A 20227-nucleotide genomic window follows, 5' to 3' on the forward strand; every position below is an offset into this window, starting at 1 on the left:
AAAAAAGTTTTTAAAAAATACACTAGAGGGAATCAACAGATTGAGGATGTATGAAAACATATTAGCAATCTAGAGGACAGGGTGTAACAAAGCCCCCAAGCTGAATAATGGGAAGATAACAGAATTTTTTTTTTTTTAAGATTTTATTTATTTATTCATGATAGTCACAGAGAGAGAGAGAGGCAGAGACACAGGCAGAGGGAGAAGCAGGCTCCATGCAGGGAGCCCGACGTGGGATTCGATCCCGGGACTCCAGGATCGCGCCCCGGGCCAAAGGCAGGCGCTAAACCACTGCACCACCCAGGGATCCCAGATAACAGAATTTTTTAAGAAGAGGATAGGTTAAGGGATCTCTTGGACGATATCAAGTGAACAAACATTTGCATTATAGGGGTCCTAGAAGTAGAAGACAAAGAGAAAGGGGCAGAAAACTTATTTGAAGAATAACTGAATACTTTCCTAACCTAGGGAGGGAAACAGACATCCAGGTTCAGAAAGCATGTGAGCACAGGAGTGGCGGTGGCGTGGGGAGGAGAGATGACTGGGAGAAACAAACTCCCTACTTAGCAGGGAGACTGACAGGTCTCAATCCCAGCACCCTGAGATCGTGACCTGAGCTGAAGGCAGACGATTAACTGATAAACCTCATGGTAACTACAAACCAAAAACCTATAATACAGACACAAAAGATAAAGAAAAAGGAAGCCAAGCCTAACACTAAATAAAGTAATCAACCTTAAGGAAACAGAACAAGAGAAGGAATGGAAAGAACTACAAAAACATCCAGAACATAATTAACAAAATGGCAAGAAGCACATATCTATTAATAAGTATGTTAAATGTAAATGGACTAAATGCTTCAATCAAAAGACAGAGTGACTGGGGCACCTGGGTGGCTCAGTCAGTTAAGCATCCAACTCTTGATTTTGGCTCAGGGTTGTGAAATTGAGCCCCATGTCAGGCTCTGTGCTGGGCTTGGAGCCTGCTTAAGATTCTCTTTCTCCCTCCAGTCCTCCCTTCCCCACAACAAAAAACAGAAAACAAAAAAAAACAAGACCCATCTATATGCTGCCTACAGAGACTTGCCACAGACCTAAAGACACATACAGACTGAAAGTGAAGAGATGGAAAAAGATATTCCATGCAAATGGAAGTAATAAAAAAAAACCTCTACAATAGTAATGCTTATATCAGACAAAACAGACTTCAAAACCAAGACTGTATTGAGACAAGTAGACTATATAATGATAAAGGGATCAATCCAACAATAGGATATATAGCACTGTAAGTATCTAAGCACCCAACACTGGAGCACCTAAATGTATAATGCAAATTTTAACAGACATAAGGGGAGAAACGGACAGTAATACAATAATAGTGGAGGACTTCAACATCCCACTAATACCAATGGATAGATAGATAACCAAGCAGAAAATCACTAAAACAGTGTCTGTGAACAACACAGACCAGATGGACTTGAGATATATGGAGATATATAGAGAACATTCTAGCCAGAAACAACAGAATACACATTCTTTTAAAATGCACATGGAGGGGATCCCGGGGTGGCTCAGTGGTTTAGTGCCCTGCCTTCGGCCCAGGGCACGATCCTGGAGTCCCGGGATCGAGTCCCGCATCAGGCTCCCTACATGGAGCCTGCTTCTCCCTCTGCCTGTGTGTCTGCCTCTGTGTGTGTGTGTCTCTCACGAGTAAATAAATTTAAAAAAAAATCTTTAAAATAGATCTTGATCACAGAGTCTTAAGTTCAGACCCCACATTAGGCTCCAGCATGGAGCCTACTTTAAATAAACAAACAAACAAAGAAATAAGTATTTCTTAAAACACTATTAAAAATCAAAAGCAAATGAAACATATAGTATTTCATGTAATGGATCTGCCTCTCTCTGTGTCTCTCATGAATAAAAACAAATAAAAAAATGAATAAATAAATAAATAATGCACATGGAACATTCTACAGGATGGATCACATATCCCAATAAACAAGTCTCAATAAATTTAAGAAAACTGAAATCATATCAAGCATCAGAAAAGATACAACAGAATGAAATTAGAAATCAATTAATTACAAGAAAAAAAGTGGAAAAGCTATAAACATGTGGAGGCTGAACAATATGCTACTAAACAACCAATGGGCCAATGAAGAAATCAAACAGAAAATTAAAAAATAACTCGAAACAAAGGAAACCAGATGGTCTAAAATTTTTGGGATGCGGCAAAAGCGGATCTAAGAGGTAAATGTATTGTGACCTCAAGAAACAAGAAAAATCTCAAACAATATAAGCTTACACCTAAAGGAACTAGAAAAAGACCCAAAACTAGTAGAGGAAAGGAAATAATAAAGATCAAAGCAGAAATAATGTAATAGAGACTAAGAAAAAAATAGGAAATGTCAACGAAACCAAGAATCAGATCTTTGAAAAGAAAAACAGAATTGGTAAACCTTTAGTCAGATTCATCAAGAGAGGATCCAAATAAATAAAATCAGAAATGAAGGCGGTAAGTAACCACTGACACCACAGAAATAGAATTACTATGAAAAATTACATGTCAATAAATTAATGAAGAAATGGATAAATTCACAGAAACATATAATCTTCCAAAAATATGTCAAGAAAAAGTAGAAAAACTGAATAAGGTGATTACTAGTAACAAAACTGAATTGGTAATAAACAGAAGACATGAACAGACATTTCTCCAAAAAATAAATACAGACGGCCGACAGATACATGAAAAAATGCTCGTCATCATTTATCAGCAGGGAAACAAAATCAAAACAATAAGATATCGCCTCACACCTGTCAGAATGGCTAAAATCAACGACACAAGAAACAACAAGTACTAGTGAAGATGTGGAGAAAAAGGAACCCCCTTGCACTGTTAGTGGGAATGCAAACTGGTGCAGTCAGTGAGGAAAACCATATGGAGTTTCCTCATAAAGTTAAAAATAGAACTAACCCCTCCCCAAAAAAGAACTATTTAGTAATTACCCAGCTGGGTATTTACCAAAATAGTAAAAAAAATATCAATTTGAAAGGATATATGCACCTCTATGTTTATTTCAGCATTATATACAATAGACAAATTATTGAAGCAATCCAAGTGTCCAATGATAGATGAATGAATAAAGAAGAAGGTGGCATATATATACAATGGGATATTATTCAGCCATAAGAAAGAATAAAGTCTTGCCATTTTTTTTTTAAGATTCATTTATTTATCTGAGAGAGAGAGAGAGAGAGAACTCATGGTAGGAGATGGGAAGGGCAGAGGGAGAGGGAGAGAGAGTGTTCCTAAGCGCACACTGCACTGAGCGCAGAACCCAAGGCTGGGCTTGATCTCACAACCCTGAGATCATAACCTGAGCCAAAACTAAGGGTCAGACACTCAACCAACTATACCCACCCAGGTGTTCCCCCCTCTTTTAAAGATTTGTTTACTTAGGAGAAAGAGAGCATGGGGGAGGGGGGGATCTTGCCATTTATAACAACATGGATGGAGTTAAGAGAAATATAATGGTAAGTGAAATAAGTCAGAGAAAAGTAAATACCATACGATTTCAGTCACATGTGGAATTTAAGAAACAAAACAAATGAGCAAAGGAATAAAAAAAAGACAAATCAATAAAGAGACTTAAATACAGAGAACACACTGATGGTTACTACAGGGGAGGTGGGTGGGGGGATGGGTGAAACAGCTGATGGGTATTAATAGTACACTTATCATGATGAGCACTGAGAAATGTGTAGAACTGCTGAATCACTATGTTGTATACCTGAAACTAACACTGTAAACTTTTAATTTGCTGGAATTAAAATAAAAATCTTAATAATAAAAACACAAAACAAAAAAACCCCACCCAAAATCTCTTGCATTTCTATACATTAACAAAGTAATACAGAAATTAACAAAAAACCCACCTATTTACAATTGCACCAAAAGGAATAAAATATCTAGGAATAAACTTAACCAAGAAGATAAAAAACCTTATACTCTGAAAACTATAAAACACTCATGAAAGGGGCACCTGGGTGCCTCAGTCAGTTAAGTGTCCAACTTTTGATCTCAGCTCAGGTCTTGATCTCAGGGCTGTGCATTCAGGCCCCACAGTGGGCTCCATGTTGGGTGTGGGGCCTACTTAAAATGAAAAATAAAAAAGAAAACTGTAGCTGCGGGCATCACAATGCCAGATTTCAGGTTGTACTACAAAGCTGTGGTCATTAAGACAGTGTGGTACTGGCACAAAAACAGACACATAGATCAATGGAACAGAACAGAGAATCCAGAAGTGGACCCTCAACTTTATGGTCAACTAATATTCGATAAAGGAGGAAAGGCTATCGACTGGAATAAAGACAGTCCCTTCAATAAATGGTGCTGGGAACATTGGACATCCACATGCAAAAGAATGAACCTAGACCACTCTCTTGCACCAGACACAAAGATAAACTCAAAATGGATGAAAGATCTAAATGTGAGACAAGATTCCATCAAAATCCTAGAGGAGAACACAGGCAACACCCTTTTTGAACTCGGCCACAGTAACTTCTTGCAAGATACATCCATGAAGGCAAAAAAAACAAAAGCAAAAATGAACTATTGGGACTTCATCAAGATAAGAAGCTTTTGCACAGCAAAGGATACAGTCAACAACAACAACAACAAAAAAAAGGATACAGTCAACAAAACTAAAAGACAACCTACGGAATGGGAGAAGATATTTGCAAATGACGTATCAGATAAAGGGCTAGTTTCCAAGATCTATAAAGAACTTATTAAACTCAACAGCAAAGAAACAAACAATCCAATCATGAAATGGGCAAAAGACATGAAGAGAAATCTCACAGAGGAAGACATGGACATGGCCAACATGCACATGAGAAAATGCTCTGCATCACTTGCCATCAGGGAAATACAAATCAAAACCACAATGAGATCCCACCTCACACCAGTGAGAATGGGGAAAACTAACAAGGCAGGAAGCCACACATGTTGGAGAGGATGCGGAGAAAGGGAAACCCTCTTACACTGTTGGTGGGAATGTGATCTGGTGCAGCCACTCTGGAAAACTGTGTGGAGGTTCCTCAAAGAGTTAAAAATAGACCTGCCCTACGATCCAGCAATTGCACTGCTGGGGATTTACCCCAAAGATACAGATGCAATGAAACACCGGGACACCTGCACCCTGATGTTTCTAGCAGCAATGTCCACAACAGCCAAACTGTGGAAGGAGCCTCGGTGTCCATCGAAAGATGAATGGATAAAGCAGATGTGGTTTATGTATACAATGGAATATTACTCAGCAATTAGAAACGACAAACACCCACCATTTGCTTCGACGGTGGATGGAACTGGAGGGTATTATGCTGAGTGAAATGAGTCAATTGGAGAACAACAAACATTATATGGTCTCATTCATTTGGGGAATATAAATAATAGTGAAAGGGAATAGAAGGGAAGGGAGAAGAAATGGGTAGGAAATATCAGAAAGGGAGACAGAACATAAAGACTCCTAACTCTGGGAAATGAACTAGGGGTGGTGGAAGGGGAGGGGGGTGGGGGTGGAGGCGAATGGGTGACAGGCACTGAGGGGGGCACTTGACGAGATGAGCACTGGGTGTTATTCTGTATGTTGGCAAATTGAACACCAATAAAAAATAAATTTATTATTAAAAAAAATGTTGCTTCTAGTTTTCAATATTACAAACAATACTGCAGTGAACAGCTTATTCTCATGTGTATGTGTTAGCACCTCTAGAGTAGGATGTCTCAAATATTTTTGACTATGACCCACAGTAAGAAATACATTTTCTTTATGACCCTATATAGGCATACATATTTCTCTATGTATATGTATAAACTGAAACCCTTATCATGTAGGATATACTTGGGCATTTTTAAAAAAGATTTTATTGCTTTTATTCTTTTAAAATTTGGGAGCGAGTGCGTGCATGAGCAAGAGGGGCAGAGGGAGAGGGAGAGGAGGGAGAGAGAATTTCCAGCAGATCCTGTGCTGAGCAGATCAAGCCTAATGCAGGGCTTGATCCATGACCCCAAGATCAAGACCTGAGCTGATACCAAAAATTAGACACTTGACTGTGCCAACCAGGCACCCCTGAAGATTGTAAGTAATTTCTATACCAAATATGGGGCTCAAACTTAACCCTGAGATTAAGAGTCACATGCTCTACTAAGTAAGCCAGTCAGGTGCCCCGTGGGTATTTTACTCTTTATTTTTAAAATTCTAGTTACAACCACTTTAATGATTTTACATCCCATTAAATCTGTAGCTTGGAAAACCATGCTCTACATATACTTAAAAGCAGGGCACTTGGGTGGCTCAGTAGTTGAGCATCTGCCTTTGGCTCAGGTCGTGATCCCAGGGTCCTGGGATCAAGGCCTGCATCACCCGGGTTCCCTGCAGGGAGCCTGCTTCTCTCTGCCTGTGGTCTCTGCCTGTATCTCTCAGGAATAAATAAATAAATAATCTTTAAATAAATAAATAAAGTTAAAAGTACTATTGCTACAAAGTATTATGAATGTCCTCAATTGCTATGTAATTGTTTGAATTTGTCAAATGACTGGTCTGGCCTGGTACAGAATTCCAGTTTTACATTTATTTTCCTTTGACATTTTAAGCTAATATGCTTCTTTTGTCTTATTTCTGATGAGAACTGTGTTGTTAATCTTTTTTCTGATAGTGTTTGAGATTTATTCTCTACCTTAGATACTTTTTAAATTTTTAGCTATTAGCTATTTGACTATTGCTCTTCTCTCCTCAGATACATTCTGGTGTTTCTCATTTTATCTTCTATAGTTTTTAACCTATAAATTATTTTCTCCATGTGTTTACCTCTTTTCATTCTGGAAGATCTCTTTCATTTTGCCTTGCAATTGACTAATACTGTTTCCAGCTGTATGAACTCTACCATTAAGTTCATCTATTTAATTTTTATTTCAATCACACAGGTTTTATTTCCCATGTTTCCAAATGTTTTTTATCATATATACACCCCCTCCCCCCAACATCCTTTTCTTATTTCATGGATGCTAATATCTTAATCTCTCTGAACATTTTAAACATATCTATTTTAAAGTCTCTTTTTGGGGCATCCGGGTGCCTGGGTCAGTTGAGTGTCTGACTCTTGAATTCAGCTTGTGTCAGGCTCCGCACTCAGTTCAGAGTCTGTTTGTCCTTCTTCTGCTCCTCCAGGCCCTCCCCTATGCTCTCTCTTCCTCTCTTCAATCAATCAATCAATCAATCAATCAATCAATCAATCTTTTAAAAAAATAAAGGCTCTTAATCAGATTCTGTATTTATCTATGATTCTTCAGGTGTGAATTCTCCCATTTATTAGGACTCATGCTGTCTTCATGGCTCCTAAACATTTTTGTGTGCTTTGACTGACATCATACCTTTCTGTGGGGTTTACTCCTGGGTGCTCCTTTATGTCGACTCTTTTCCTCATTGCTCTGGCTGTGACTATGAGTTTCACTGCTCTAAAACAAGTTGTTAATCCCATTCCAGGCTGTGTGAGATAATTAGCCTACTTCTCAGTCCTGTAGAGGTCCTGGTTTCTATTCTCTAGAGAACTCAGTGCCTACTCTCTACTAAGCATGGGACATGTTTAATTCTCATTCCTCTAAGAGTTAAAATCCCTAGCCACAGTGCCTGTATTCATTTCCAGATCCTAGTGGGTTTCAACTTTTGCTTTTGTGATTTCTAATTTCTGACCAACAGATGAAAATATGTATATTGGTGGTATATATTATATAAAGTGTTAATGATTAACACTGCCTACAGTGTTAAAGTAAAAATCATATATAGTTGGGGTGCCTGAGTGTTTCAGTGGGCTAAGCATCGGACTCTTGATTTTGGTTCTAACCCTAAGTTTTCGATCTTAGGGTCATGAGATTGAGCCCAGCACTGGGTTCCATGCAGGATGCGGAGGCTGCTTGAGATTCTTTCTCTCTCTCCCTCTCAAAAAAAAAAAAAAAAAAAAAAAAAAAAAAAAATCATATATAGTCAAGATTCAAAAAAAAAAAAAAAAATCTTATAAATTGACCATTAAGCAAACATTGTCCATTTTTTTCTCCAGCACTGACAGACTTTGCCACATGTAAATTATATATAGACATAATGTTAAAAAAAAACAATCCAAACCTTTATTTTTAAAGAGAAAAAAACCTGACACTGTGAGAGATTTCCTCTATGACAGGCCTAAAAGAACTGAGCCAAATTGACATAACAGTAGATTTATCTCCTCTCATACTTCAATGGAGAAGATAGTGAAACTATTTAAATTATTTCTTTCTTTCTTTCTCCTTTGCCTAGTACAGGTAGATAAATTTACACTAAATTAAACGTATATAACGCAAATCCACTCTACATATGCCTACCTACAAGTATATATATCTTATATATCCTTAAAATTTTTAAATTCTTAATGTATTAGAACAATTTTTTTAATGGAATGTCAACATTATGAGAATATGAATTATAAGCACCTTTAACTTTATGAAGAAGTAGCAAGGAAAATTTATAGAAGTAAAAAAAACATATAACATAATGGTAAAGAACACGGATTCAAACCCTGACTCTTCAATTTGTCTGCCCTGTGATCTTAAAATTGGCTTCTTGGCTTCCTCATTTCACAACACAGAAGTAGTATTACCGACCTCATGGGGGGGTTTTGTGAGGATTAAATTTAAAAAGTGTACATAAAGCACATGTTACAATGTCTGGCACTGGTTTTTCTTTTTTAATTTTTATTTATTTATGATAGTCACAGAGAGAGAGAGAGAGGCAGAGACACAGGGCAGAGGGAGAAGCAGGCTCCATGCACCGGGAGCCCGACATGGGATTCGATCCCGGGTCTCCAGGATCGCGCCCTGGGCCAAAGGAAGGCGCCAAACCGCTGCGCCACCCAGGGATCCCAATGTCTGGCACTGTTATATGACACTAGCTGAACTTGTTGCTATTATGATTGTGATACTAGATTAAAGGAAATACATCTTCAGAAGAAATAATTTTCAAATCATTATAATATTTGGGAAAGATTTTCCTTTCTATTGCTAGTGAGAGAGTGTATCTTTCCATTGTTGATTTTTGGTGAACAGAGTTTAGACAGACAAATTGATACAAATTGATACCAGACAATTGATCCTGGATCTGATACATAGCAGACAATTGATACATAGTAGAATGTTACTTCTACTTCCTGACAAGAACCCTTATGTTCAGAAGATTTTTTTTAAATGCCATATTTTCTACTCACATGTCTATGCAGCCCTCAGAACAGTCACACGAATCAGTAAACATGTTGGAAAAGCTGGTTAGATAATATGCACGTGGCCACATAGTCCTTCTGTACTTAAAATGTGGAAGCTTTCTATTGTCAATTTCATTACAGAAAGAAATGGGTACCGATTCCACTCCATTGCTTATATCCACATCAGAAACAATTTCTTCTTGTTTTGGGTAATTCCGAGTCAACTGAACATAGGTATTGAAAGAAAAATTATCTGTAAATAAATAGTTACACTCCGTCTCAAGCAGGTAACGAAAAACTTCTTCCACGTTTCGTAGACTCCTTCCACAAGGGGTTTTATAACTCACATGGAGTGCTGAAGAATGAGAGTTTGTCTTTGCATGTCGTCTTTGGAAGTTGCATTTGATTGGTAGCTGCAGAGGGTTTTCTCCCTTGAAGGTCAGTGGTGTTTTCATCAGACAAGTTCGAGAGCAGTCATGACTTCGGTAAGGTAGATTAAAAAATGATTTCTTTTCTCTAATGTAGGCAACTTTATTTTCCAAAGGAGGAATTTCCTTATTTTTTGCAGATCTGCTTAAAATTAAGAATTCATTAGTATCTCAACATATACAATTCCCCATTTTTAAAAACACTGCACACTAATGTGTAAATTAGTTCCCATCAATTTCTTTCTAGACATCACTAAAATAAGCCAGACTTTGAAATAAGCATTTTACTTATTATATTCTATAACCATATAAAAGTCATACTTTAAAGGATTTTTTTTCCCCTCTGGACACCAAAAACATGGTGTTTTTCTCCTAGTTCCACATCTTCAACTGAGTGCCCAATAATTCAGTTCAATTCTGACACTACCTACCTGGAGTTAGCATCAGATACGAGAAATTAAAAGGTCTCATCCCACAAGACTGTCCCCACTTCACGTGTCAAACACAAGTTCCAAGCCACCCAAACTTCTGACCAACCTAGGGGTTTCCACATGCCCTCCTTGGGCTTGCGAATTTGCTAGAAAGACTCACTTTAATCACTACTACAGTAATATTACTAATTATCACTTTAATCACTATTACCAGTTTAAATAAAAGATACAACTCAGAGATGGCCAAACATAGGGCTAGGTAAGTGCGAAAGGGCACGGAGTTGGCCTGCCACCCTCCCAGCACCTCAAAACCTTCACCAACCAGGAAGCGGAAAGAACCCTGTCCACTTAGAGGTTTTTATGGAGACTTCACTATGTAAACATGATTGATTAAATCATTTGCCATTGGAGATGATCTCAATTTTCAGCCCTTCTCCCCTCCCTTCAAGCTTCTAATGGAGGTTTAATCTTTGGTGACCAGCCTCCACCCTGAAACTAACCAGCAGTCCTTCACCCAAGTCATTTCATTAGCAGGTTGAAGACACACATTCTTCAGGAAACTCCACAGGTTTTAGAAGCTAAATGAAGGACCAGGACAAAGACCAAGTATTCCTCCTATTGTACCACAACCTAATTTCAGAATATCCCAGAAAGTTGTGATTATACCTTTAACTCTGTGCTACAGCACCTACCAAATTTAGAGTTGATTTAGAGCATGCACTTTGAGGAATGTTACTTCTTCAGGCATGTTTGGTTCAAAATTTTTGCTTGTGAGAAACAGGAAAGACTACTGAAAAAAAAAAAACTAATTCATCAAGAATCCTTCAATAATTATACTAACTGGACTTTTTCTGTAATATGTATTCCACGTGGCACGTTGACATATATGAAAACAATGAGCTGACAGGAGAAAATGGAGAGGTTACTGATTTTAAGGGAAAAAAAACCCATGAACTAACTCTGTTTCTGTGTGTGTCTCTCATGAATAAATAAAATCTTAAAAAAAAAAAAAAAAAAGGGCAGCCCCAGTGGCACAGTGATTTGGCGCTGCCGGCCCAGGGTGTGATCCTAGAAACCCGGGATCAAGTCCCATGTCGGGCTCCCTGCATGGAGCCTGCTTCTCCCCCTGCCTGTGTCTCTGCCCTCCTCTCTCTCTGTGTCTCTCATGAATAAGGATATAAAATCTTAAAAAAAAAAAAAATCCATGAAAAGATTCCATGTGTATAGATAGAACTTGGGTTTTAATCTTTCACAAAGTACCTAGGCTTTGTTTTACCTAATATTTTCTATCTATCTAGGTACCTGTTATTTATTTTATACAAGTTATATAGGTATTCTGGGGATATTTTTATGCTCACTATATAAAGAAGCACTATATTGATAGAAATAGTCCGTATCTGTCCTGTTCAATTTGGTAGCTCCACCGGCCACATGCGGCTACTGAGCACTTTTAAACATATAGTAGAACACCCAGTGCTCATCCCATCAAGTGCCCTCCTCAGTGGCCATCACTCAGTTACCCCATCCCCCTGCCCACCTCCCCTTCTGCCTCCTTTTGTTTCCTAGAATTGGGAGTCTCTCATAATTTGTCTCCCTCTCTAATTTTTCCCACTCAGTTCCCCTCCTTTCCCTTATAATCCCTTTCACTATTTCTTATATCCCACATATGAGTGAAACCATATGATGTTTGTCCTTCTCCAACTGATTTATTTCATTCAGGATAACACCCTCCAGTTCCATCCACACTGAAAAAAAACCCTGAATTTTAAACTAAATTTAATTTTGATCGATTCAAGTTTAATTTTAATTCAAATAATTCAAACGTAAATAGTCACATGTAGCATGTGGATGCTATACTGAATGCACAGATATGAGGTTCCCCATTCCTTTTCCAGCTATAAAGCACTCCTCTGCATAAATTCCACATTTTAGGGCAGCCCAGGTAGTGCAGCGGTTTAGCGCCACCTTCAGTCCAGGGCATGATCCTGGAGACCCGGGATTGAGTCCCGCGTCGGGCTCCCTGCATTCCTGCTTCTCCCTCTGTGTCTCTGCCTCTGTGTGTGTGTGTGTGTCTCTCATGAATAAACAAAATCTTAAAAAAAAAAAAAAATCCACATTTTACTAGTCTTCTACTCTTTCCAATCTTTTGCTATCACAATCATGATGTAACAAATAACTTTGTGCATAACAATTTCATACATTTAGTGTTTCACTTCGGAATAGGTTTCCAGAAGTGGGAGTCCTAGTTCACAGGTAAATGAATCAGTAATTCTGTTAAGACTGCCAAACTCAAAAAAAAAAAAAAAAAAAAAAAAAAAAAGACTGCCAAACTCTTCTCCATGGGGGTCAGTCCTTCCAGCAATTTATGAGAGTGCTTGCTTTTGCAGAGCCTCATCAATGGCTCTTGATGCTTTGTAATTTCTGACAATGTAACAGATTAAAGGATGTACTATAATTTATTTATAAATCTATTAACATTGAAAACATTTGTTTCCAATTTTCCAGTAGGTTACTGCTTTGATGAACATCCTCATACATAAATCCTTGACCAAATTCCTGATTACCTTAGGATACATGCCTTTAAGACAAATTACTAGGTAACAAGAATACACACTTCAAAATAATCTTAATAAAACTTGCATACTTAACACATAATTGTGTTTTTTTTTTCATTAAAAAATTTGCTATATTGGGACCCCCACATACTTTTAAGGACCGTAGCACTCTTAGCACATGATGACTCCATCCAAACCTATGCACTAAGACAACCAAACTCTGGCAAGGCTTTTAGCAGCCTATGGCCATGTCTCTGGAAGGATCCAAGTCCCAGTAAAGTGCCTGCCTGCAAAAGCCGAAGGCAGTCGGCAAGTTTAAGGTTACCCCTAGCCAACACCCAAAGAGGAGCCCCTCACCTTCCTTTCTTAGAGCATTTACTAAAAAGGGCTTACAATTGTGAATCTTGTCCTCCATTCCTCAAAGATGTGTATTTAATTCCTACAACCCTCAGGAGCACCTTTCTCTAGGTCCTGAAGGCCCTTCCCTTGAAAGTTAATCATCAGGAAACATAGGGCCTCTGTCTTACCGTCTCTGTTGGAGGATAGATTCTAACTTTGACAATTTCTGGCTAGCCCCCACAGCTGATCTCAGTGGCATTCACATGGACTCTGTAATTTTTCACTTGGGTTCCCCTCTTCCTCTATCTCTTTTCCCTCATTCACCTTTAAAATATCAGTTACTCCAGCACAAAATTTTTTTTTTTTTTTTTTATTCATGACAGTCACACACACAGAGAGAGAGAGAGAGAGAGGCAGAGACACAGGCAGAAGGAGAAGCAGGCTCCATGCACCGGGAGCCCGACGTGGGATTTGATCCCGGGTCTCCAAGATCGCGCCCTGGTCCAAAGGCAGGCGCTAAACCACTGCGCCACCCAGGGATCCCACTCCAGCACAAATTGGAATGGAGCTCAGCTTTTCCTCCTCCTGTCAGTAGTTACTGAATAAAATCAGTTTTCATCACTTAATGTCTGGTGTAATCTTTGACACTTGTTACCAATCAATTTAGGCGAGGGGGAAGGGTGTTCTATATCTTCCTTTCACTTAATAGTTTTGTTATTCATTCATGATCATTGTCTAGGCCAGTGCTACTCATGGTGTTGTGGCTGTCAGCCCCCAGTGGTTTTTTACCAATTCATAATAAGTACAAAAATATAAAGATGCAGAAGTTTATAAACTTTTACATCAGTTTAATATTGCTGCAACATCTCACTGGATTTTATAAGTGTATTCCTCCTCAATAAATTTGAAATTTAAAACAAAACACAACACCTGTTCTTAACCACCATTAGTGGCGGTTAACACAGCACTGGCCTAAGGCCACGGTTTCTTTGGGAATGGGGGAAGTTGTAAAAATAACAATCTTCCAATTCTACCATTTCTACTGCATTTTCTGGCTGGAATTCTTTGATAAAGAAGAAATTTTCCTCATCAACTCTTGGGTTATCTAAAATACAGTTAATATAGGAAAGAGAAGATAAATACTTGATTCTTTCTCTTTATTTACTAGAATTCAGAATGGTGAGTTGTATCCCAACAACTACCACAGTCACTGATTCTTAAAATGTTATCGTGAACCCATGGATTTTTATGTATTTAATGGATTTAATCAATTACAGTGATTATTCCTTTAGATGTTCAAATTGTGCCATTTTTGGCCAGTGGGAACTTCTTCAAGTTTGCTCCTATATTTAACACATTCGGCAGTCTATTTTGATAGACTTTCTTGCTTTTTGTCTTGAGAAGTCACAGATCTAGAATCAGCCATTCCTCTAAAGGTCTATGGTTCATTCTGCTTAATGAGAATTAACTTTTAGAGATCATAATCATGATGCTAGGAGGTACACACATTATTAACCAATATGGACTACCAAATTGCTTTCCAAAAAGGCTAGACTAATTTACACTGTATGAATGTTGATATAATTATCAATTAAAAATTTTTTAACCAGTTTGATAAATGAAAACCAGTACTTTATTATCTCCTTAATGTTTTTCTCTAAGAGAGAGTTTGAACATAATTTCATGTTTATTGGTCTTTTTTTTCCTTTGGTTACCTATCTGTTCATATGTTTTGTTCAACTTCCTATTTGTTCGTTCATTCATTCATATTTCTTGAGTTCCTGCTATATACCAGGTGCTATGAAAACAATGAGAGCTCCTTGATCTCAAGGAGCTTAGGTTCTAGACAGACAATTAAGTATCTACAATAAAATGTAAGTAATGCTATGAATAAAGCCATGATGCATAGTGTCATGGAAAAACATCTAATCTTTATTAATATTTTTATTAGGGCTCTAAATTTGTAATTAATTGTTTCATGAGTTGGGAGTGCAATTTCATCTGGAATTTATTCAGATGTACCATGAAGATTCTAAACTCAAATTTTCCAAATGATATCCAGTTCTTCCAGAGTCAATTACTGAATAAGTCTTTTAACTGTGTAACTTTTGACTTGCTAGCTTAATCATGTTCTTGCAAATACATAAAATGTTCTATTATTTTCTAGCCTTATTCTGCAACTGTTACCAGTTGATGTAAACGAACACCAATGTGGTTTTTTCCCACAGGTTGATGGAATATATTGAGATTTATCAGGGCAAGTCCTCTGTCACTATTTTTCCTTTTGAACATGTTCTGTTTTCTTTGCCTTTTGAAATTAAATTTATAGTATTTGCCAACTTAAAAAATCCAAGTGCCTGGATCTCATATTAAATTAAATCTACACATTTATTTGTAAAGAATTACATTTTTATAATATATAGCTTTCCCATCGAGGAACACAGTACATTTATCCATTTATTAAAAGATTTAAGTTTAATTATCTTCATGTATACATTTCTTGTGATTAGTCCCATTTATTTACTTTTTGGTACTGTGAATGGGGACTTTATTCTGTATTTTCTAATGGTATAGATTTCCACATTTTTATTTTATGTGACTATTATTTAACCCTCTTTTTAACTTATTAATTTTACACATGGCTCTTAATTTACACATTTTCTAGGTAGATAAGATCATCTACAACTAATTTTACAGTGTACATTTCAATAAGCATATTTTCTTTGATATTCAACTATACTATCTAGAATTTCTAGGAAAATATTGAATAATTATGATAGCAGGCATTTCTGATTAATCTTAAAGAAAATACATCTAGAGTTTCATCAATACATAAGATATAAAAAATACATAAGATATAGATGTTAGAGAAATATATCCTCTATCACATTAAAGACAATTCTTCTATTTGTAATTGTTGGTATTGAGTTTTTAAGGTCTTTTGGAACCTGTTAAGTTTTTCTTCCTATGCTCTACTTTGGTAAAATAATGAATTTTCTAATACTAAATCATTCTTGCTTGACTAGTATAAATTCCACTTGGTCATCTCACTCTTTTAATATGTCTCTGGATTAAAAATGCTAAAATCTTAAGATCCACATATCCCTAATAGTGGCATTTAAACTTTTAGGGCCATGAATCCTTTTTGCAATCTCATGAAAACTATGAACTCTCTCCCTAGAAATAACCATTAACACAAAATTTTGCATACCATCAAGGGACTCCATGGCCCCGAGTTTAAGGACTCCTATTTATTATAGTTAACTTCATATTTAGATAGTTTCCATGCCACTGACATATCTTAAATACTATGTCCTCCCCAATCCTAATTTCTACATTCGGATTCATCTTTTGGTCAACAAGAGGATATATGAGAAAATTTTCCAGAAGGCATATGGTTGGCATGTTTTCTGAGCATCTGCAGGGATTAAGTCTGGTGCTAACCTGATTATTTTGTTTTTGGCTTTTGTCTCAATACTTCCAACATACTTATATTTTAATAAATACTAAAACTTCTAAATAAAAATTAAAAAAAAAATTTAAGGGATCCCTGGGTGGCTCAGCGGTTTAGCGCCTGCCTTTGGCCCAGGGCGCGATCCTGGAGACCCGGGATCGAATCCCACGTCGGGGTCCCGGTGCATGGAGCCTGCTTCTCCCTCTGCCTATGCCTCTGCCTCTCTCTCTCTCTCTCTCTCTCTCTCTCTGTGACTATCATAAATAAATAAAAATTAAAAAAAAACACTAAACTTCTTTTTTAATGAGTATCTATCTTGGTAAAGTCTTTTACACCTCAAGACTTGATATTTTTTCTTTCTTTTTAAAGATTTTATTTATTTATTCATGAGAGACACGGAGAGAGAGGCAGAGACCCAGGAAGGGGGAGGAGAAGCAGGCTCCATGCAGAGAGAGCCTGATGTGGGACTCGATCCTGGGATTCCTGGGACTCCGGGATCACGCCCTTAGCCAAAGGCAGATGCTCAACTGCTGAGCCACCCAGGAGTCCTAAGACTAGATATTTTCTTATACTCAGAAGTTATCTCCTTTGTTGTTTTTGTTTTGCTTATTCTAGTTTCTGTTTTAGTTCACAAAAAAATATGGCAGATTTTTCCATAAGCAATGCTTTTGTAATGTAGATTGACATTAAATATCTTTTAGTATACTGAAAATATCTACATTTCGTATTTTTATAATTACCAAATTTATAAATGGAAAAGGCATGCATTTTTATTTTCAGAGTTGTCAGAGAAATTCTGAGTTCTAGTTTACGTGGGATTTTCTTCGCCATGAGCAGCAGCACATTGACCCTAATCCTACCACTTTGGCTTGAAATGCATACATTTTCTAAAGACCACTGCAACATAGGGATAATCCTGAAAGCGTTTCTATAGCATTAACTGGAGTTACTGGTTTTCTGTTAGTAGTTTCTTTTTTAGGACAGTAACTATTCATCATTCTCTTTGTTTTCTCATCCATTTGACCTTTTCTCTTACATTCTGTATAATCTTACACGTTCCAGATCACATCTTTGATCTCCTTAATAAGAGACTTTTATAATGAATACTTTCTTAAAAGAAAGACTAGCATAAAACTGGTCACACTATTTATAAATAGGAAATATCTGAAACCAATCGAATTACCCATCCTTGAAGGAATAAATAAAATTTAGTATTTCACATTATGAAAAAACAAGAGTTAAAAAGGAATGAATCAGATCTATACACAGCAATACGACTAGCTCTCAATGCTGAGAAAAACAAGATGATACATGTATGAGTATTTCCATGATATTTTAAAACTACAATAGTACTATATATTGTTTGTGGCTATATAAATATAAAAAAATTACCTAGAGAAATAACTGATGATAGTGATGCTCCTGGGAAGGTAGAAAGGGGAATAAAACTTGTCACTGCAAGAAGTTAGGTAAGGTTCAAAGAGGCCCCACCCTCATATATACATACCTATACCTATACCTATATGTTTATTTAAGGAAACTGAAAGCAAATACAATGAAATGTTAATAGCTGTTAATTCTAGATTGTGCTTGGGTTTTGCTGTATTCCTTTATGTTGTTAATCTTTTAAACTTCTTGAAAAGATAGTAAAAAAATACCGGATGAGAATGTAGCTAGAATAAGGCAAATCCAACGAGGAGGAAAAGAACGGAAGAATCTTGAGGAAACAACTAATTTCAATCTGTTTTAGTATTTTTGAATAATGCTGGGGGCATATTCTATAGCAAGAAATAAATTCTATGATACACCTTTTGCTTTACTCTTCTGTTTAACTTGTATCTTCTTTAGCCTAGTCTACACCTTAGTTTTGCTTTTATTCACTTATTTATTTTGGTATCCAGTATTTTCTTGGTTTTTAAAGCATGTGCCTGGAATTGCTTCTCTCTTGTTAAGTGCCACCTTCCTTCCTATCACTCTTTCTTACAAAGCATAGTACACTCCAAACTCTGAGCACTTCTATTTGTCTACCTGAGAACCTTCATTCCTCTTATTTCATTCAGTGTTCACTGTAATAAATTCTCTTAGCCTCTCATGGCTTTCTTCTTTACAGGTTATAACCTATACTGGGTAACGGACAGAGATTACCCACTCTCAAGTGATTTTATTTATACGCCTACAGAGTTGTATAACCAGTAAACCAAATATTTCATTTTCCTTTTCAACTTGCCTTAACCAAATAAATTATGTTTCAGATTCTCTTCTGTGGCATCCTTTTCTCCAAATCTTTTTATTTGATTTCCTCTATTTCAACTATGATCTTCTTTTGTTCCTGTTTTGCTTCTTTGGGGAAAGGGAGATATGGAATACTAACTTGATGACTCAAAAGGTTCTTCTCTGAATATGAAATTGATTAATTCAGGGTATATGTGAGAGAGAAAGTCTCTGGGTTACCCTGAGTTCTTAAATAATAACTAATGTTTGTACCGTAGTTTATAGTTTACAATATACTTTTACATAATCTCCTCATGTGGCAATAAGTACAGTTCCAAGTTAGTCATTATTGGAACAATACACAATTAGACCTACTTAGGACTAATATTCATAATAGTAAACATGCTAGTAAAACTGATAATTTGGAATTTAAGATTTCAAAAACATTAGCCAACCTGGCTTAAAAGTTCTCTCCTGGTGATTAATAAATACTAAGAGGTAGAAGGCTTGAGTTATTAGGCAATTAACAAAGGGAGAAGTACCGTTTATACTGAAGCAGAACTAGGAAACAAGAAGCAGAAAACATGAAAATGAAACACTGATAAGAACCTCGGAAATTATTCTTTTCTTATCTGTGCCTCATTTCATATAGTAAGTGAAAGCAAACCAATTTACTACAAAGCTCCAGAAGTAAAGTAACCAGCTCAATTCCATTTTATGGGGAGAAAGGTTAACTTTCTTATACATATAAAGATACATTACTAGAAAAAAACAAAAACAAAAATTAAAAGACCCAATCCTATACTGTTGTGAACCTAGTTATAGACCGCCTCGTCCCCTCCCCCCAAACAGGAAAACACTGGAGGTAAACAAAGGATAAGTAGGTAAGTATGGTATTGTCTGCGCCTGTTTGCTAGGTTCCGTATAAGGAATGCTCAGTTTGGATGTGGATTGAGAACTGTTTTGTTATTAGACACCTTAAGCTACAAGGCCCCAGGGACTTGTCAACAAAATCCCTAGCTTTTGGCAAGCCTGAGGTAAAAAGTCATTCTATCCTTGATGGCCACTGAAGGAGCATATTTTTTTTTAAAAAAAACCTATGTAAACTACATTTATCTTAAAGACTGTAAGATACATTTGTTTTCTGCTCAGTCCTTTCTTTGGACATCCTCTTCTAAAAGGTGGCCCTTTTAATTTCACTGTACTCAAAGCTATTGGGTCATGTATTCACATTGGGCTATTCATCGTCTCAAGAATTTTTTATCAATACGTAAAAAAATATACCATGACCTGACACTAGCACTAGCAGGTCATACATACAGTGCTTAGCTGGGACAGCTATGTGGGAACAGAAGAACCAGTTGAGAACAGATGGAGAGAAGCAGAGCTAAAAAATGCCAACCTTGACCTCAGGTACTGACTCCCCAGTTTCAATTCTAGTCCCTATATACCATGCTGTGTTGTGTTTTCTGTTCTTGGACAGCTCACTTTATTTATTTGTGTGTATGTGTAGATTAGG

General features: G+C 36.9%; 1 protein-coding gene across 22 annotated transcripts in view; it reads right to left on the reverse strand.

Moving 5' to 3' along the window:
- SETDB2 (SET domain bifurcated histone lysine methyltransferase 2) overlaps positions 1-20227 on the reverse strand; it is a 90903-nt gene that overhangs the window by 49578 nt on the left and 21098 nt on the right. For all 22 annotated transcript variants that reach the window (XR_012001962.1, XR_012001963.1, XR_012001964.1 and 19 more), the window contains one exon: positions 9297-9860. Coding sequence is in view for 14 of the 22 variants with exons in the window: in XM_072760540.1 (XP_072616641.1) it covers positions 9297-9860 (564 nt within the window). In the remaining 8 variants the exon portion in view is untranslated. The remainder of the gene's footprint in view (positions 1-9296; positions 9861-20227) is intronic.

This window comes from Vulpes vulpes, chromosome 6 (assembly GCF_048418805.1).
Source record: "Vulpes vulpes isolate BD-2025 chromosome 6, VulVul3, whole genome shotgun sequence".
NCBI lineage: Eukaryota > Metazoa > Chordata > Mammalia > Carnivora > Canidae > Vulpes > Vulpes vulpes.